Source organism: Oryctolagus cuniculus, chromosome 1, assembly GCF_051225735.1.
Source record: "Oryctolagus cuniculus isolate XC-2025 breed Fujian yellow rabbit chromosome 1, ASM5122573v1, whole genome shotgun sequence".
NCBI lineage: Eukaryota > Metazoa > Chordata > Mammalia > Lagomorpha > Leporidae > Oryctolagus > Oryctolagus cuniculus.
Window position 1 is genome coordinate 80,748,626 of NC_142867.1, and position 21,861 is coordinate 80,770,486.

The window sequence follows — 21,861 nt, forward strand, 5'->3', positions numbered from 1 at the left end:
TGCCATTATCAAGTATGATATTCTAGTAAATTGCCAAATAATTAAGTTTATTTTTAATAGGTCTAGGCTATAAAGACACAGAATAGATTTGTGGTCCCTAGGATGTTCAGAGACTTACTGTGTGGTTTGAACCAAATAGATTTTATTATTGCTTAACAGCTTTGTCTCAGATGATTTCATATTCACTTCTGTGCCAAGACCCTGTGTGTGGACATTTGGAGGGGAAGAGTGCTTGGAAGCAGGAGCCATAGTATGGGGCCTGCTCTCAGGAATTTTGAATCTTGTTTACAAGTTTGAACACATTTCAGAGAAAAAGAATGAGAAACAGATAATTGAGATCTTTTATTATAATATATGTTTAACGTGAAATCTCATAAAATATAAATATAACTCATCCCTAATAGGCATGCCTTAATTTCCAAACTGTAATACATAAAATAGTCCTTTTAAATAAGGTAAATCCTTTTACTGGACCTTCTAAGTGATGCACAACTTCAAATATATCCAGCATGATTAGTGAACTAAAAATGTCCTATGGTTTAAATATATATTTTAAACAGTTTCAACATGTGTCAGTAAGCTCTTCTTATTGACTAACATTTTAGTCTTTGCTATAATCCCATGCTAAATTTCTTAAAATAATTTGTATCTTTCTATGTTGCTATTTTATTTTTTAAAAGATTTTATTTGTTTGAGAGGTAGAGTTACAGGCAGAGGAAGAGATAGAGAGAATGTCTTCCATCCAGTCATCCACTCCCCTAATGGCCACAATGGTGGGAGCTGAGCTGACCAGAAGCCAGGAACTAGGAGCCAGGAGCCAGGAGCTTCCTCTGGGTCTCCCATGTGGGTTCAGGGGCCCGAGCCCTTGGATCATCTTCTATTGCCTTCACAGGCCATAGCAGAGACTTAGTAGGAAGAGGAGCAGATGGAACACAAACTGAAACCCACGTGGGATGCTTGGCGGAGGCTTAGCCTACTACACTACAGAGGCGACCCCTTAACTGCTATGTTAAATAATAATTAAAGTTAAAAACTTCATTGAACTATTTCAAAGATTCAAGGTAATTTTAGTAATTATAGCCTAAAGGTAGTCTTATAACATTTACAAAGTAAGTGGTAGTATATTTATACAGTTAATTACTAGAGAATCTTCAAATGTATGTTAGGAAAATTAGTGACATAATGTCATACTGACAGTGTCAAAACTATATATATATATATATATATATACACACACACTTGAGCTTCAGCCTTGATGTATTGAATTTAGAGACTGTCCATATACAATGAGGAAAATAACAGATTTCTATTTTTCTTTATTCCTTCTTTGTCACCTCCCAATGTTGTTGTCCCATTGTTCTTTTTATCTTTTCATTGTTTTTGTTATTACAAACATTTATAAAGTTACTGAATCCTTTTACACCATATAAAATGAATCATGTAGGAGATTCATTATTTTCCTGAATGATGACTTGTTGATTTTTCTTTGTTATGTAATTCATTCATTTTTATTTTTATCCTAGTTATTCACATAAACAATAACTTCTGCAGAATGCCTTTTTTTCCCCTCTATTTTCCCTCTTCCAGAGGCAATCACTATTCAATTGTGTGTTAATTATGTTGATATTTGCTCCTGTTTCCATAAATAACACAATGCTTTTGTTTCAGATTCAGGCATGATCTACTGCCATTGTGACAGTGGTGCTCTGTTTTCTTACCTGGATTCAAATACCAGTACTCCCCTAGGATCTCCTGTCTTCCAATGTAGTTGATTATGAGTATTCACAGCTGAGCTATGTAATAAATTATGATTCCTTTTACTCTTCCATACAACACAGACAACCCATTCCCCTCCCCATAGTTAAGAAGTAGGATTAGCATTTTGTGGATCCTATCAGAAATATAGTATTTTTTGATGTACCATTATATAGATATACTTTTTACCTTTGACTATGCAGATAACATTGGATTTTGTAAAGGAATGCTTTAAGACTGGTAAATACTCTATCTTTGATAAAGTCAACCAAAAATACCAAAGCAATTTTGTCAATATTAAACTTTTCCTAATTGTTGGAATAACTCAAAGTTGCAATAGAATTTGCCAATCTACCATGGTCCTATAAAATATAAGATTATTGCAAAGCCATCAGGCTTACTGATATAATGACTTGATTTCTAGATTGATTTTTGTTGCATGTTGGCATCATTTCTTTTATAATCTGACCCAGTGTTTCAGATTAGTTGTACCCTCTGTGGATCACAGAAAAAACACAGGACTTTAATAATAGTAGTTGATTTGCTTTTGTTTTAGGTTTCATCAGCCTCTGGTGAGGGAAATAGCTGGTGCTGTAGTTTGTATAATACAACTCAGACTAGATTCACCCTCCATGCCTACCTGCCTCTACTTTGTATTACTGCACTGGCCAATACCTATGGAACACTGTTGAGAATAAGTAGTGATAGCAGGTAGCCTTGACTTTCTCTGATCTTGAAGGGAATGCCTTACTATCTCACCATTAATTTAATAGCTGCTATAATCTTTGCCAGGTTAATTTGATTCACTTCTTTTCTAAGTTTATTGGGACTTTTTACTATGAATTTATGTTGAATTTTATCAACACAATTCATTTTTGATATGAGTGGTAATTTTTATTCTTGTATTGTTAATGATAGTCAATGATATTTAAATGTTAATCTGATCTATTTTTGGAACTTGTAATAACTAGTCTGTATTAGGGTTTTAAATTCATATATTTATATTCTGTTTATATTCATAACCTGTTTAGAGTGCATTTTTGCAATTTATTTGATGGGATACAATTTCTGTATTATCCTTGTATTACAAAATAAGTTGCATTCTTAATCCCTAGAAAAACATTGTGTTATATATAAATGATCATTGCACACTATCTCTTTTTTTTTTTTTTTTTTTTTTTGACAGGCAGTTAGACAGTGAGAGAGAGAGACAGAGAGAAAGGTTTTCATTCCGTTGGTTCACCCCCCAAATGGCTGCTACGGCCAGCGTGCTGCGCCGATCCAAGCCAGGAGCCAGGTGCTTCCTCCTGGTCTCCCATGTGGTTGCAGGGCCCAAAAACTTGGGCCATCCTCCACTGCCTTCCTGGGCCACAGTAGAGAGCTGGAGTGGAAGAAGAGCAACTGGGACAGAACTGACACCCCAACTGGGACTAGAAACCAGAGTACCGGCGCTTCAGGCGGAGGATTAACCTAGTGAGCCGTGGTGCCGATGCACACTATCTTTCAAACAGAAGGATAGATATTGGCATTGACAATTTATTTTGTGGAAGATTTTTTAAGCTACTGATTTATTCTGTATTGTTATGAAATTATATATACATTTAAATATTTAAGAGGTAGAGTTACAGACACAGAGAGGGAGGGACAGAGAGAAATGTCATCCATCTGCTGGTTTACTCTGCAAATGACTGCAATGGCTGGAGTTGGGCCAATCCAAAGCCAGGAGCAAGGAGCTTCTTCCAGGTCTCCCATGTGGGTGCAGGGGCCCAATCACTAGGGCCATATTCTACTGCTTTTCCAAGCTATAGCAGAGAGCTTGATAGAAAGAAGAGCATTCCAATATGGAATGCTGGCACTGCAGGAGGAGGCTTAGCCCACTATACAACAGTGCTGGCCCCAAAACGATATATATTTTTTAAAGATTTTTTTTTTATTTATTTTAAAGACACAATTGCAGAAAGAGGTAGAGACACAGAGAGAACGTACTCTTCCATCTGCTGGTTCACTCCCCAACTGGCCGCAACAGCCGTAACTGTGCCTATCGAAGCCAAGATCCAGGAGCTTCTTCCTTGTCTCCCATGTGGGTGCAGGGGCCCAAGGACTTGGGCCATCTTCTACTGCTTTCCCAGGCCATAGCAGAGAGCTGGATCAGAAGTGGAACAGCCAGGACTCGAACTGGCGCCCATATGGATGCTAGCACTGCAGGCGGTGGCTTTACCCACTATGCCACAGTGCCGGCCCCCCAAAGATCTATTTTCAGTTTACTTTATACTCAGAAGGTTAAACCTACACTAAGTAAAGAGTTCAACAAATAGTATGAAGAAAAAAAATCACTGGTCCTCAACAGTAGAGAAAAGGACTATAACAATCATCAAATCTCAAAATGTCAATTTCATTCCTATACATTTCATGTTAGGCACTGCAGGTGGCAACTTTACCTGCTACACCATAGCACCAGCCCTTAGAGTCATAAATTTCTCAGAACCATGTCAGCTATATCTTATAGGTTTGGATGAATTTATTTCAGTTATCATTAGCATCTAAGTATTTTAGAATTTCTACATTTTCTTCTTTGGTCCTGGAATTACTTAGAACTATTTTTAATATTCTGAATTTAGAGGTTGCTCTCTATCTGTTTGATTCAATTTATAAATTAAATATATTGTGTTCAGATAACGTGGTTTGTAGGACACTAATCCTTTGGCAATCATTGAGCTTTCTTCAGTGCCTAGTGGGTCAGTCTTTACAAATATTCTGATTCCTTTCTCTTTTTTGAAAAAAATGTTTTTGTTATTGGATTTAGTATTTTGTTCATTGATATGAATTTGTTCATTATTTGGCTGAAACATCTTTTTCATTAATCTGGATTCATGTTGTCTGCTTTCTTTGTTAATTACACATACATCATGGAAGGAGAGAGAGAAAAGACAGTTAAATTATGTCACTAAATATGTATATATTAGAATTTTCTTTGTAATTCTGTCAATTTTTTCTTCCTACAGTATAGGGCTCTGTTATTGGATATAAACAAAATTAGAATTGTTGGTAAAATAAAACTTATCTAGTAATCTTCGTTATCTCCATAAGTTTATTTGACTTTGCCTTGTAATTTATTTTATGAGATCACTTTTAAACTCAGTATTTGCTTAATCTGTGTTTTTTTGTTATTTTCAAACTTGCCTAAGTCTACTCCTTATAAAATGGTACACAGCTGATTTTATTTAGTCTGTAATACTATGCTTTTTCATTATGTTTTTTTCTCATTTGCATTTGTTGTAATTACTGATATTCACTGTTTAGGCTACTTATACTTCTTGTTATATGATTTTTTTTTTTTTTGACAGGCAGAGTGGACAGTGAGAGAGAGAGACAGAGAAAAAGGTCTTCCTTTGCTGTTGGTTCACCCGCTAATGGCCGCCGCGGCGGGTGTGCTGCGGCCGGCGCACTGCGCTGATCCGAAGGCAGGAGCCAGGTACTTATCCTGGTCTCCCATGCAACTGCAGGGCCCAAGCACTTGGGGCGTCCTCCACTGCAGTCCCTGGCCACAGCAGAGAGCTTGCCTGGAAGAGGGGCGACCGGGACTAGAACCTGGTGTGCCGGCGCCGCCAGGCGGAGGATTAGCCTAGTGAGCCGCGGCACTGGCTTTTTTTTTTTTGGACAGGCAGAGTGGACAGTGAGAGAGAGAAAGGTCTTGTTATATGAATTTTAATCTTTCATTTTTTCTCCTAAAGCTTCCTTTTTCTCCTCCTTTGTTAATTGATAAATTTTATTGGTATTATTTCCTTTAGTAATTTGTAATCTAAAATATTCTATTGCTACTTAAATGGGTCTTACAGTTCAATATTTCTATACTGTAAAAATCTTAGAATACTTCACTTTGATCATAAATTATCAATTTATTTGCAAAATTCTAATTCATTTTTATAACTGAATTATGTTTATTACAATATTATATTATTGTTACTATATATGGTTCTTGTTCCTTTTTACTACATACTTGTAATATCATTGCCTACAACTCCTTCTTGTATCATCTTAGGGCTTCTTTTACAAGCTTTGTTTTGCTGAACAATGTCTTAACTATTTTCTTTGTCTGAACTGAACATCTGTTAGTCTAAAACTATTAAATTTTGGGAAAATGTTTCATTTTTATTCTAAAAGGAATGATATCTTTGCAGGACAGATTTACAGTTTGGGCATGCTGCCCCTCAGCACTATGCGGAGAATATTCTACTGAATGGTGTCTTCATTGCTGAGAAGTCAGTTGCCGATCTAAATGTTTTTTGTTTGGTTAATCTCTTACAGTCTGTTTTGAAATTTTTAGCATTTCGTTTTCTGCTGTGTTTGCCAGTTTGACTAGGATTGGTTGGATGTGTATTATTTTTTATTCATCTTAGAACTCATTCAACTTCCTGAATCTGAGTTCACATTTTTTAAAAATCAGTTTTGGAATAGTCTTAGTGAATATACAACAGGCTTCAAAGAGTTCATGGAAAAATTGAATTGATAACATAACGAGAATTTCCCAGGAAATTTTTGAGGTTACCTCTCAAAATTCCTGCTTTCTTGTAATTTTTCTCCTCTTTTTAGCTACTGAGTATGCCTTATTTTTCTCTCCAATTCAATGATACACTTAAAATGATACATGATATATTTATTTTAGCTTTTTCCATTCTTTTTATTTGAAAGGCAGAGTAATGGGGGAAGGGGAAGAGGCAGAGAAAGAGGAAGAAACAGAGATAGAGGTCTTCCATTTGCTGGAGTGAATCCAATGGCTGGGTCTGGTCCAGTCCCAAGCCAGGAACCTGTAACTCCATTGAGTGAGTGGCAGGGACACAAGCACTGGGACCATCTTCCGCTGCCCTCCCAGGTTATTAACAGGAAGTTGGATAGGAAGTGGAGCAACCAGAAATTGAACTGGTGCCCCAATAGGGGATGCCGGTGTTGCAGGTAGTGGCTTAACCAGCTGCGCCACAATGCTGGTCCTCCCATTCTTCTGGTGTGAATACTGCTTAGTATATCTAAATACTGGATTCCCCCAAATGAGTAACTTTCCGTTGAAGTGAAATTAATATTAATTTCCTGCTAGATATTACTTTAGCACAATTATAAGTGGTTAAGGTTACTATACAGTGCCACTTTTTATTTGGGGATTAAATTTTCCTTATAAATCAAAAGCTGGTGCTAAAGTTTCTCTCAGCTTCTCTCATGGGGTCAGTATTCTTCTAATCTTCTATGAAGCAGCTATATATTTAGGCCTTTATTTATACCAGTCTATGGTATATGCTGCAATTATAAAACAATCTGTTCCTAATCCTTCCTTTAGGGCATAGTTTTTCTCTTCCCATTTGGGAGATCATTTTTTTTTTTTTTTTTTTTTTGGACAGGCAGAGTGGATAGTGAGAGAGAGAGAGAGACAGAGAAAAAGGTCTTCCTTTTGCCGTTGGTTCACCCTCCAATGGCTGCCACGGCTGGCGCGCTGCAGCCTTCGCACCGCGCTGATCCAAAGGCAGGAGCCAGGTGCTTCTCCTGGTCTCCCATGGGGTGCAGGGCCCAAGCACTTGGGCCGAACTCCACTGCCTTCCCGGGCCACAGCATAGAGCTGGCCTGGAAGAAGGGCAACCAGGAAAGAATCCGGTGCCCCGACTGGGACTAGAGCCCGGTGTGCCAGCGCCGCCAGGTGGAGGATTAGCCTAGTGAGCCGCGGCGCCGGCCTGGGAGATTATCTTATTACCTCTTCTGATCCTCTCCTTCAGATATTCAGCTACTTTCTTTATTACTGGTTTTCTTATTATTGTTATTTGTTTTGTTTCTTTAGCTATGTTTCCCTAAATAAATTTTGACAGTAGTATCTGAATTTATTTATTTCATGAGTTACTCAAAGCTTCTAGCGCTTTGCTGAATATCTAGTGTGCATTTTAATTCTGAAGGATTGATTAGCCCTCTGCTGATAAAGAGCTAGTATACATTTTTCCTTATTTGATTGTACTAATCAATCTTTAATTGATTTTTTATTGTTGCATTTTGTTTCTCTAGATTTTCAATACATCTTTATTTGAACCACCTCCTCCAGGATATGAAAATGTTTCTGATATTGTCCCACCATTCAGTGCTTTCTCTCCACAAGGAATGCCAGAGGTAAATGTATAAGAAAGTAAAAATGATACAAAGAAGCCCTCCTTGCCCTCAATATGCAGGCAATAATTAAGTTAAATAAGGGGATTTTTGATGTGATTCAGATTTGTTCTTTTTCAACAGTTAACAAATGAGAATTTCTTAGTAAGAAAAGGGGATATTATTTTTGTTAATGATTTTTAAGATGAAATTTACAGCTATGAGAAGCACATGTCACAAACTCGCATTTATTGACTTTTAATAAGTGCTTATACCTGCATAATCCAACATCATAAATGTATGGAATATGATTATCATTTCAGAAATTTCCCTTAAACCTGTTTTTAATCAACTCCACATATCATTGAAAGAATCATTCTTTCAATTTTTTTGCCACTGCATATTAATTTTGCTTAGTCTACAAATTCATATAAATAGAATCAGATAGCTTATTATTGTATGTCCAGTTTCTTTCACCAAGCATTGAGTTTTTGGAAGTATACATTTATCTACAGTTCTGTTTTATTGCCAAGAAGTTTCCACTGAATGAATATCCTATGTACTTTACCACAGTTGTATAATACTGATTAATAAATGTACTGTCATTTCCAAATGAAGAGTGTAAGTGGCCATTCTAGAAAATTTTGTGTGGTTTACTCAAACTGCATGAGTATCATTGAAATTTTATAATCATTTTCCTGATTCTTGCACAGCACTTCACTTTTTCTGAATGTTATGGTTCTTTTATGCTACTATGACAAAGTACCACAAACTACATAATTTCTAAGAAATAGAAAACTATTTTCTGGGAAGTATAAAATTGAGGCAATGGCAGGTCTGCTGACGGATGCTGTCTGCTCCTAGGATGCCTTATTGTTCCTCACGTGATAGGAGGCAAGCAAACTTAACACTGTGTGAAACCTCTTTGGTAAGGGCCTTAAGCCTGTTGGTGAGGGAGGGAGGAGCCCTATTATCTCTAATAAAGGGCTCTACCTCTTGATGCTGTCACGTTGACCTTCAAGTTTCAACACCTAAATTTTTGAGGAGATACATTCAAATCACAGAAATGAGAAATTTGAAAAGGTAGAATGTAATTTATTTTTCTGATTGGTTTAGCTCTTTGTGCTCAAATATCAGTTGAGTATGCAGGCTGGTGCACTGCACTGCCTGATCTGCAAACTTGCCAGTAGAGTGAAAATTTTCTTTTGCATTATGTATTGCCTGCATGTTGTATAAAGTATTTCACTATCAGTAACCTTTGCATCTACACGTGAATTCTCTGAAGGATGAAATACTGGGCTCTGCTTAAGACTAATTCTAAATTAGCAATTTGACACAATGTCCGTAAAATATAATTTAGCCTTTGGTTATTCAGACCTTCACATGAGTTATTATCATTTTGTAAAACACATATTCCCACCCCTGAGTTTGACTAAGTCTGGATGAAGACTAAGGGTTTGTATTCCTAATAAAGTTCTAGGTCTTATTAATTCCTAGTTTCAAGACCAGGATTTGAGAATAACTGGTTGTGTCTCCCAATTAAGTCTCTACCCACAAGGACAGGAAAATGGAAGTTGGAAGGAAACAGGGAAAAATCTAGACCAAATAGTACAAGATTGTATTTATTCAGAGTCACAGAACAATGGTTCAGTGTAAGTTGTACAAGAAGGATATTGTTTGCAAACAAAGCTTTTTTCTAACTAACTGTGACAGCTTGCATTTGAGAAGTGTTGCAAGGGCATATCTATCACACTTGTTTTTGTTTTCATAGTTGGCTGTCATTTTTAAACTAATGTCTCTCCTTTCCCTTCTCCATTATAATTTGTGAAGGTTGCTGATTTATCAAAAGATAGCCACAATTTATAAACAGATGTAATCCCTGAAAGTGGGTGATATTAATTAAGGATACATTTTATGTAGAATAGTTATTCTAATTATTTTTTAAAAAATCAAATAGATTAATGACTTTGTAGCCACAGTTAAAATAGAATACAAATGTGCTCCAGAGAGGGTTAACAAGTATAAACCAGACATATAGTGCTATTGCTAGTAGAGCTATAGTATTGCGTTGACACATTAGTGTCAGTACCTTCAAAAACAAAGAATTTTGAATTGCTTGGAATGCTGTGTGGCATACAATAATAAATCTTCAACAAATTTGTCAAATGCATTTTAGTATCAGCCTGGAGACCTCTCAATTTTAGATCTGGTATAAATGCATTTATACATTCTATGATAAATGTCTTGAAAATGGAGGAAAAAAACAAAATAAAATTATAAGGTATAGGGAATCATCTGGGGTGGAAATTTTAAACTAGGGTTCATGATGACTTTCCCTGGGCAAGCATGGGATAATTTTAAGGAAAATAGTCTCCATGTCATCAGTCACCCAGTGTCCTCTTTCATGGAATTGAGAACTAGCCTGTGGGGAGGTTCTGTGGGCACTTTGTGCCTGCCTCCCTGTTCACATTTCCCTCTTAGTTCACAAATGACAAACATCTCCAAACCATTCTAAAACATATCCTGAATCATTTCTCGGAATTTTGAAAATCTTTGGGTTCCAATAAAGGACAAAGTCAGAAATAGTTTTTTTTTTTTTTTTTTTAAGATGTATTTGAAAGAGTGGAAGATGAAGAGAGAGAGAGAGAGAGTGAGCAAGCTTTTTCATCTGCCGGTTCACTACCCAAATGGCCACAAAAGCAGGAGCCAGAAACTCCATCCTGATCTCCCACATGGGTGGCAGAAACCTGTAACCTGTATACTTGGGCCATCTTCCGCTGGTTTCCCAGTCACATTAGCAGGGAGCGGGATCAGAAGTGGAGCAGCAGGGATTTGAACTGGTTCTCATATGAAATGTCAGGCATCAAAGGTGGCGGCTTAACCCACCATGCTACAATGCTGGTCCCAGAAATAGTACTTTCAATGTTCAGATATTGAATAATTATATCTGGATAACAATCCTTTAGCAAGTCAGGTAGTCTACAGTTGAACACAATTAAAGATGAACTCAACTGCATTTCCAGCTGATCACCTTAAAAGTTACTTGGATAATGAACTGGTATGATTTTTACATTGTAACTTGTAATAAGTTTAGTGACAATTCCCTAACAAAACTTTTTTCATTCCTATCCAAAGTTTCTCAGCACTTACATGTAAAAACAAGAAATGTGAATAAAAATATTGTTGACCCTTATCTTAATCTAGCAGTAATTTATTCACCTACAAATTTATAAGATAATGCTTTAATGTCCCATTCATTGCATTATGAAATGTATATATTTTGTGCTTAGGAACTATGAATAAAAATTTGCAATGAAGCTGTTAGTTTCAATTTGATACTAACAATAATTACAGCATGCTACTATAGAATTTCCTTTCTAAAATATGTATTTAATTCCATCCACTTTAAATGCAGAGGAATAGAGACACAGAGAAGGATAGACCAAGAGAGACTGAGATCTTCCATTTGCTGGTTCACTTCCCAAGTGTCCCCAACAGCCAGGATTGGGTCAGGCTGAATTCTGGAGCTAGGAACTCCATGTTGGTCTCTCACGTGGGTGGGATGGGCCCAAGTAATTGAATCTTCTTCTGCCTCCCAGGATGCATTAGTAGGAAGCTGGATTGTTAGTGCAGTAGCCAGGACTCATACCAGCACTTCCATGTGGGATGCAGCATGCTAAGCAGCAGCTCACTTTACTACAACACTTGCTCTTAAAGAATTTCCTTAACACATGCAGTCTGCTTCAGGATACAAACTTTTTAAAAAAGAAATTTGAGGTATATGCCTACACAATTAAACTTATTTAAGGGAATTTGACAGTGATAAACAAAAGACCTTCAGGAATATCCAAATTCTAGGTAATAGAATCTGCAGTGGAATTTACTGGGTTAATGACAATTAAGGAGCTTCTGTTAGGGACCACATCTGTGGCAGGGAGGGGGAGAAAGCTGAATATACAGAGGGAGCAGTCACATTGCAAGGCCAGCTCTCTAACAAGCTTGAATGACCCTATCCAGAGCTCTAGAATAATCCGTCAGGATTGTCCTAGATTGGCCCACGGTGTTCCAAGTTGTTGTGCTATTGCATCAATCAGCCCTTGAATGTGTGGTGGTCTATGAAGTGGCATGACCTTGAGCGAGGTGGTGAATGTAGCAGAGGCAGGCTGTGAAGGCTCTGGCCACTGACAGCTGTCTGCAGAACACTTTTCCTGCAACTGGAGCAAGATGTCCTTTTTTGAAAGGGAGTCTGGAAAGCTCATCCCAGTGTCCAGCAAAAACACATTTACTGTAGAGTAAAACTCCAGTGGGGAAGGCGGGGGAATGTAAATTGAAGGAGAAAAATTCTGACTATAGAGAAGAGTGTGTTCATATATTGATTAAATAAATGAAGTTGAATAGTAACTAAGTATAGTATTTGATTCCCATTGGATACATATAAACAGTTATGTAAATTGCTCCTAAAATGCCAATAATTATAGCAGCTAGAAATTATATTTTTGAAGATATTTAAATATATCTTAAAATTTTAGCAGTCAACATAAAATGTATGAATTTGTACATTTCTTTTTAAAATTAATTAGGGACTAAGTGAGCAAAAAGATATTGGAAAGTTACTGATTTAATCTATCAATATTCTCATTTATAAAATGATTAAGTATGTTGTAAAACTTGTACCTAATCATATTAACAATGGGAACCAGACTCATAAAGCAGGTGTTTGTGAAGACTTAGTTAAGTACTATTTGTAAATTCATTCTTGAGAAGAATAAAAGGCTTCTTAATGCAAGGAGCCTGGAGCCCTTCAGATTGCATGCAGCAATGTGTGTGTGTGTGTGTGTGTGTGTGTGTGTGTGTTTTACTGGGGGAGTTCTTGGCTCTATTATCAATAAGTGGGAGGCAGATAAAAATTTACTCCATTCATATGTCTTGAACTTATCCATCTACTTTTGCAATTTTAATTTATTTTTTCCTTGAATGTCATATTTGAATTTCATCTTTTTTGACCTTCTTGGGTGTTCTTGGCTATTCTTTCTTCAAAAGATGTCAAATATATCTTGCTTATACCAAATCCTTCTTGATTTCCCCAGGGTGAACTAGTGTATGTTAACTATGCGCGAACTGAAGACTTCTTTAAACTGGAGCGGGATATGAAAATCAATTGCTCTGGAAAGATTGTGATTGCCAGATATGGGAAAGTTTTCAGAGGAAATAAGGTCAGGCTCATCTGCTTCCTCTGGCCTCAGTATAAAAAGTGGTAATGCTATCTTCCATGAGTGGAACCACCTCATTAAACCATCTGAATTCCACAGTCATCTTCTATTCTCTAACATGTCCACCCTGCAGTCAGGACACACTAACTTTTAGGCAGGGGCTTTAAATTGGGTCATTGATGTGTAGCCAGTTTAGAAGATCAGGGTGAACAGATTTTTCTGTACCTGTAAGTTATCTCTATGGCCTTTAAAGAAGCCTACACTGGACTTGTTATTAACTCTCAATATCTTTGTTTTAAATATTACCTCCAAAATATTTACCAAATTAAATTTCAATATGTCTTATGGATATACATAATAGGGAAACATTTAAACATGGTAGTTTTAAAAATAGTTGTCGTTTGATTAGTTAATATGTATTTTTTCTCTTTTGTGGGAAATTAAATTTCAAAATGTTGCCTACCAGTAGTAAAACAAATAGGAATCCCGTCTGTGCAGTCTACTTGTTTTTTTGTGCTTCTCAGCTCGCAGAGGAAAACAGCAAGTGCCTGCTACCCATATTATGGAAATTTTCCAAATATGCTGCTCTAAGGCTGACCCACTTTTAGAACTTGTAGTAAAGAAAAGAAAAAAAAAAAACATTCTGCAGGGTATCCTTTGCTACAGCTCTAACAATAAAATGTGGAAGACAAAGCTTATCTACTCATATAAATGTAATTTTGAAAATTGACACTACCAAATGTAGAACAACCAACTGAAAATAAGAAAAACAGCTACTGTGTTTTCCAGGTTAAAAATGCCCAGCTGGCAGGGGCCATAGGAGTCATTCTGTACTCAGACCCTGCCGACTACTTTGCTCCCGGAGTGGAGTCCTATCCAGATGGCTGGAATCTCCCTGGAGGTGGTGTCCAACGTGGAAATGTCTTAAATCTTAATGGTGCAGGTGACCCTCTCACACCAGGTTACCCAGCAAATGGTGAGTGATCAGACCTCAATCATTATAGGAAACTTAACATTGTTAAGTGCTTTTATTGACAACTTTCCTTTGACAAAATGGACTAAGTATATTCTTTTTCTTTTGCATCTAAGACTCAAAAGAGTTTTGACCTCTGAAAATCATTGGTTTGTGTCCCATATCCTTTATTTGAAATATTTGGGCCTGATGGGTTTTGTAATTCAGATTTTTCACATATTTAAAAAGCGGTATCATTATATTCTTAGAATTGTATCTAAAAACTATATTGGATCTGCTAAAAACTAATTAAAATCAAAATTTAAAAAATATATAAACAAAATTTAAAAGTAATAAAAAGTAATATGGCATACATGAGTATGTCACATATTGTAGAACATACAGAGGACTGGGACAGAATGCAGAAAGAAGCATATAAATATTTTTGCAGTAGAATGTGGTCATACTAACCAGGGAATAAATAAGGAGCATAGATAGAGTCAAGTAAGATTTTGCTTTCAGATGCGTTCATGTCAGATCAGATTTTGTTTCCAAGCAATTACCCTTAAATACATGGTTTTCACTGAGTTTTGGATTTCTCAGTTGTGCATAAGGAAGAGGAGAACAGAAGTTCTATAAATCTCAGAGCCCAGAGAAGACATGTTGCTTTGCTGCTATATAAAGAATACTGTGATCACTATCAAATTTTGTTTCCCAAATGCAGCACTTCATGAGCATTAAGTTAGGTGGTATTATTATCTCTGACAGGGGAGGAAAGTGAGGACGAGTTTTCAATCTGTCCAAGATCATCACTGCCCCCATTGAGCCAGGAGCTAGTGTTCAAATCCAGGCAGTCTGGCCCACAGAGTCCACATAGTTGTTTTCTGTTGAAGTGTTCCCCTGTAAAACACTGCAAAAAAAGTGAAATAATTTTGAATGGACTCAACTACCTATAATGTTTACAGTAGTCTGTCATTATTGAGTTCATGTAGTTTTTGAAAACTAAAAATGCATAACTTCAATAAGATAATTTGCTAAAGTACCTTCTATTCTTTTTTTAAGATTTATTTATTTATTTCAAAGGCAGAGTTTACACAGAGAGAGGGGGAGGGGGAGAGAAGGAGAGGGAGAGAGGGAGAGGAAGAGGGAGAGGGAGAGGGAGAGAGAGGTCTTCCATCCACGGTTCACTCCCCAATTGGCTGCAACAGCTGGAGCTGTGCCAATCTGAAGCCAGGAGCTTCTTCCAGGTCTCCCACGCAAGTGCAGGGGCTCAAGGACTTGGGCCATCCTCCACTGCTTTCCCAGGCCATAGCCAAGAGCTGGATAGGAAGCAGAGCAGCCAGGACTTGAACCGGTGGCGCCTATATGGGACGCTGGCACTGTAGATGGTGGCTTTACCTGCTACTTCACAGTACCGGCTCCCGGTACCTTCTGTTCTTCACCTGACTTTTCTGTCAAATTGTAGATGTCTCTAAGGCTTAGGCATTTTTTTAGCTTTGTAAATATTTACAGTGTAGTATGTCATCTTATTGTCTTACTTGTTTTTAACAATACGTATCACCATGTAATAAAATCATATAAATCTATGTAAACTTTAGCTATTTCATTTTCTAGTTAATAAGTTTTATTTTTTTGGACAGGCAGAGTGGACAGTGAGAGAGAGAGAGACAGAGAGAAAGGTCTTCCTTTGCCATTGGTTCACCCTCCAATGGCCGCTGCGGCCAGCACACTGCGGTGGGCGCACTGTGCTGATCTGAAGGCAGGAGCCAGGTGCTTCTCCTGGTCTCCCATGGGGTACAGGGCCTAAGCACTTGGGCCATCCTCCACTGCACTCCTGGGCCATAGCAGGGAGCTGGCCTGGAAGAGGGGCAACCAGGACAGAATCCGGCGCCCCGACCGGGACTAGAACCCGGTGTGCCGGCACCGCTAGGCGGAGGATTAGCCTGTTGAGCCACGGCGCTGGCCAATAAGTTTTTAAAAATGAAAATTTCCCAAGTTCTGTTAGTTGCACAAAGCTAAAGTAGTACAAACAAAAACAGATTAACAAATATTTCTGTGATGATTCAAATTTAAATGATGGCATTTGGGGAGAAAGCTTGCATTGTCCCTATGGGGTGACATTTATGAAATTCCCTATTTTGCTCTTATCGGTTTTCTCTTCTGTTAAGTACATGAGTTAATTTAGAGTATTTAAACATATTCAAAAGTAGAAATAGTTATCAAGGCACTTATTTTTTATCAGCATTGCTGCAAATATAGATTTGTAAAACTTTGTTTTATACTTTTGTCAAACAAGTGATTAAGAATGTTATACTAATATAGTTTTAATAATCTGTGATTACTTTAAAATTTACTGTATATGGGTGAAATGCATTTTTACATTCAATTATTGTTTGTAGTCATTGTCTATATTCCTGCTAAATTAGAGTCTTTTTGCTTTAAATTTACTACTTATTCAATGAAGTACTAAGCCATTTTACTATAATGAAAATTTAAAATATGTTATCTCAAAAGCTAAAACAAAGAAAGAAATGGAGATGGAAAGAGACTGGGAGGGAGGAAGAGAGGGAGGAAAGGAAAATTATTATATTTTTAGAATTGTATCTGCAAATTACACTGAATTGATTAAAAATGAATCAAAATAAAAATTGAAAGCTTAAATGAGATTATATAAAGCAAAAAATAGTTATCAAAATTTTAGTGATCTTGTTCCATTTATTTATCTCCCCTTAAAAATTAATCTGGAGAATTTCAAAACAAATCTCACATGACATATCATTATTCTCTCCACTTTAAATACAAAAGAACAAGTTTTTGCAAACTTAAGTTTTTGTGAACTTCTTTTTACATAATTTAAAAACTGGGAGATGAGCTGTGCTGTGGCATAGTAGGTTAAGCCTCCACCTGCAGGACCAATATCTCATGTGAATGCTGGTTTGAGTCCCAGCTGCTCCACTTCCAGTGCAACTCCCTACTAATGCACCTGGGAAAATAGCGGAAGATGACCCAAGTGCTTGGGCCCCTGCACCTACAGGGGAAACCTGGAAAAATCTGGTTTCTGGCTTCACTGGCTTCATATTGGCCCAGCTGTGGCTGTTGCGACCATTTGGGAAGTGAACCAGTGGATGGAAGAGCTCTCTCTCTCTTTCTGTCTCTGTAACTCTGTCTCTCAAAGAAATAAATAAACCTTAAAAACAAATCGGGAGAGAAAAATGGGGACAAAATTCTATTTTTGACTTGAAGAAATGATAGAATGTGTTCTTTTTTATTTTAAGGATGAACTTATATACAATAAGATTAATAGATCTCAAAAATGTAAGTTTGAAAGTCATCTACATTTATGTCACCCATAATGGACATAAGGATATTTCCATCACTCCAGGAAAGTTCTTTGTGCCCCTCTCTGGTACATGTTCTAATGGGGCGAGAGGTATATGAGAACTCTTTATAGTACTACCACACAATTTTCTATAAATTTAACATTATTCTAAAATAAAATGTTTTTTTTTCTTTTTTAACTCTTATTTAATGAATATAAATTTCCAAAGTACAGCTTATGGATTACAATGACTTTACTGCCCCCATAGCTTCCCTCCCACCCGCAACCCTCCCCTTTCCTGCTCCCTCTCCCCTTCCATTCACATCAAGATTCATTTTCAATTCTCTTTATATACAGAAGATCAGTTTAGCATACATTAAGTAAAGATTTCAACAGTTTGCACCCATGTAGAAACACAAAGTGAAATATACTGTTTGAGTACTAGTTATAGCATTAAATCTCAATGTACAGCACATTAAAGACAGAGATCCTACATGAGGAGTAAGTGCACAGTGACTCCTGTTGCTGATTAACAAATTGACACTCTTGTTTATGGCATCAGTAATCACCTTAGGCTCTTGTCATGAGTTGCCAAGGCTATGGAAGCCTTTTGAGTTCACCAACTATGATCATATTTAGACAAGGTCATAGTCAAAGTGCAAGTTCTCTCCTCCCTTCAGAGAAAGGTACCTCCTCCTTTGATGACCTGTTCTTTCCACTGGGATCTCACTCACAGAGATCTTTCATTTGGTGTTTTTTTTTTCCCCCCCAGAATGTCTTGGCTTTCCATGCCTGTAATACTCTCATGGGCTTTTCAGCCGGATCTGAATGCCTTAAGGGCTGTTAAGGGCTGATTCTGAGGCCAGAGTGCTGTTTAGGACATCTGCCATTCTATGAGTCTGCTGTGTATCCCGCTTCCCATGTTGGATCATTCTCTCCCTTTTTTATTCTTTCAGTTAGTATTTGCAGGCACTAGTCTTGTTTATGTGATCCCTTTGGCTCTTAGTCCTATTATTATGATCATTTGTGGACAGAAATTGATCACTTGGAATAGTGAGATGGCATTGGTACATGCCACCTTGATGGGATTGAATTGGAATCCCCTGGTATGTTTCTAACTCTACCATTTGGGGCAAGTCAGCTTGAGCATGTCCCAAATTGTACATCTCTTCCGTCTCTTATTCCCACTCTTATATTTAACAGGGATCATTTTTCAGTTAAGTTTCAACACTTAAGAATAACTGTGTATTAATTACAGAATTCAACCAATAGAAATAAAATGTTTTTTAAAAATCCCCTGAAGCAACTAATTTCTGGTATATTACACCATAGATTAGTATGCCTACTTTTGAACTGCATATGATTGGAATCAGTAGAATATTCTTTCATGCCTTGCTTACTTTACTCAATTTAGTGCTTTGTGATTTTCATGTTACTGTGTGTATCAATAGCTTGTTCCTTTTAATTGTTGTTTTCTATTGTGGGACTATACTATAAATTATGTATTGATTCTCCAGTTGTCAGAAATCTGTTGGCTAATATAAATGTGAATACTAAAAACAATTTTATACAAGTGTTCTTTCTTGGGTAAATATTTAGGAGTAGAATTTTTCTAGTAAGTACACATTTCTGTTACTTTTTTTTTTTTTTTTTTTTTTTTTTGACAGGCAGAGTGGACAGTGAGAGAGAGACAGAGAGGAAGGTCTTCCTTTTGCCGTTGGTTCACCCTCCAATGGCCGCCGCGGCCAGTGCGCAGCGGCCGGCACACCACGCTGATCCAGTGGCAGGAGCCAGGTACTTATCCTGGTCTCCCATGGGGTGCAGGGCCCAAGTACTTGGGCCATCCTCCACTGCATTCCCTGGTCACAGCAGAGAGCTGGTCTGGAAGAGGGGCAACCGGGACAGAATCCGGCGCCCCGACCAGGACTAGAACCCGATGTGTCAGTGCCGCAAGGCGGAGGATTAGCCTAGTGAGCCACAGTGCGGGCCCATTTCTGTTACTTTTAAGTTATTCTAAGTCATTGTATAATTTTTGATTTACAAGCAATGTGTAAGGGTTTCAGTTGTTTCATGTTCTTGCTAACATTTGAAACTGTGAATTGTTTTTGTTTTAATAATTCTAATAGATGAGAAATAATGTGCTTAGGGTCACTTACAGAGAATTCTTGGAAAGGGATTGAGTTTTTATTAGGCGTATATTCAATTATTTTTTTTCAGAATATGCTTATAGGAGTGCAATTACAGAGGCTGTTGGTCTTCCAAGTATTCCTGTTCATCCTATTGGATATTATGATGCCCAGAAACTCCTAGAGTAAGTTTATAAGAAACATATAGATGACTGTTACAGTAATTTTCATTATTGTTAGTTTCCAAATGTTAGGCTTTTATGTTCATTACTTGGTACTGATGCTCTCTAAGACAGCTGAAATTTGCAATTGTGTTGCTATTTAAGAGTAGTATTTATATTCTGGAATTTACTTTATATAGGGGTACACAGTGTGCCAGAGATGTGAAAATGAGTCTTGCAGATCTCCAACTGCAGGGAGCATAATTGTTCAGTTGCTCCAGTCACTATGCTTCCAGAGTCATCACCTTGTTTGTGTCGAGGCATATTCATCCCATAAATGCTCCCATGGTGACTGTCCTGTTTCTAGGAGGCACAGGAGCCTATTGATGTCAGACTTCGGTGTCGCTCCCCGTCTTCGTGGAGGAACAACACAGGACCCTGCGTTGTTCTTTCGTCTGCTCGGCCCTCCCCGGGTTTGCTGCTGGTTCTTCCCGGGTTGGCTACTGACCCTTCCACCTCCGTGGAAGGGCGGTTCCCCCTGTCACTTTCCCCACTTCCGCGGGGGAGCGGCACACCGCTGGCCGGCTCTCTCGGGGGCTGCTCAGATGTTATCCGGATATTCCTTCAGATAGATGTTCCTGGTGCATGTTGTCTCTCCTCCTTTATAGTCCTCTTCCACCAATCCCAACTCTGCTACCCACACGCCGAGTATGCTGCTCTCCTGCAATCAGGAGCAGGTCCTGCTGTTTATTGGTTGAACTGGAGGCAGCTGTGTAGAAGCTGTTTCCTCCTCTCCCAGCACCATATTGTGGGAGAGCAGATGCATAGAATAAGTCTTAATTCCAGTAACAGTCTAGTCCGAGTTGCTCCCAGTTGCTCCCCACACTTCGGCTCTAAGACTCTCCGATAGCTGTGATCTGATAGATAAACCTGCTCCAACAGATCTCGCACCCAGGGCTTCCTCTTTGTTGTTGTCTTCCTTCCCTTTCTCCTTTACCTTAAATCAGAACATTGCTATCTGATGGCCTTCTAAGTCGTCTTTAGCTCCTTCCTTATTTCTTTTTACAGGATTCTCCCCTAATAAGTTTCTTATTCATTCATTTTTCTCATGGTTTACTTCTTGGAGGACCCACAAAAACACACACTGAGAACATCTTCCATTTTGTTCTCATGTCTATTCCTTTTCATTATTAAAATTTCTCCAAATGGCATCGGAACATTTTCCCCCTTCCCACTTGCTTTCTTGCATCTGCTTGTCCCTTCTTCCTCACTATTCTTTATGGAGGGACAGGTCATTGGCTACTCTGGAAGTGAAGTAACAGAGACAAAGGTGTCTGGACACTTAGTGCCTATTCTTCTGTGCAATGAAGGTCTTCTTAATTATTTTATTCTAGTATTTATGAGAAGGCATTTCATGACTTAGTTCAAGGCCCCTGGTTTTATAGGTGAAGAGTCTGACATCCAGAGAATTAGAGGGATCTTTCCATGTAAGGGCAGATTAAGGAAGCATCCTGGTCTTTTTTTAATTTGAGTTCTTACCTTTCCACACTGGTTAACATTCAGGATCAGGTACAACTTTTGAAAGCACCATGGATAAGCATTTGCCTAAAGATATTTACAAATAAATAAAGTCTAAGTACCTGTGATATTTAAGAGGTGAAAGAGATTGTAGCATTACTTACAATAGTGGAAAACTATGAACAGTACAAATCTTCAATAATAGATAAGTAGTCCAATACATTACTGGCTATGATAGTATTTGAAGTCATTAAAGTGCATATTGTATAAGAATATTTTATGATATGGAAACATGTTTGTGATATAGTATTAAATGAGGAAGAATCACATTTCAAAATAGTATTTATAGTGTAGTCCCAGTTATATAAAAGTTTAAAACATGAACTGGTTTTATCTTTAGAATTAGAGGAAAAATACATGAAGTCAAATGGGATTGAAAGTGAGGTTTATTTTAATTATGTCTACCACTTGCTCTGGTATTATCCAGATCAATATCAGCCATGACCTAAATGTGTAGTAGAAATTCATAACTAAAAAATTATAAAATACAGTTTATTTTGTTATTTTAAGTAAGCATCTATAAGCCATTTGTAAATGCAATCACTATTAATATCACAATTTCTATGAAAATATCATAATTTGTATTCAAAATTCTGTAGTTACAATAGTCACTTTCTTTGTCACTATGCACCCATTCTAAGGCATA

The 21,861-nt window shown here is 37.5% G+C and overlaps 1 protein-coding gene across 7 annotated transcripts in view; it reads left to right on the plus strand.

Moving 5' to 3' along the window:
• FOLH1 (folate hydrolase 1) overlaps positions 1-21,861 on the plus strand; it is a 64,756-nt gene that overhangs the window by 11,593 nt on the left and 31,302 nt on the right. For all 7 annotated transcript variants that reach the window (XM_051820868.3, XM_070076646.2, XM_051820875.3 and 4 more), the window contains 4 exons: positions 7,792-7,893; positions 12,957-13,082; positions 13,869-14,055; positions 19,568-19,661. In XM_051820868.3, the coding sequence (XP_051676828.3) occupies positions 7,792-7,893; positions 12,957-13,082; positions 13,869-14,055; positions 19,568-19,661 (509 nt within the window). The remainder of the gene's footprint in view (positions 1-7,791; positions 7,894-12,956; positions 13,083-13,868; positions 14,056-19,567; positions 19,662-21,861) is intronic.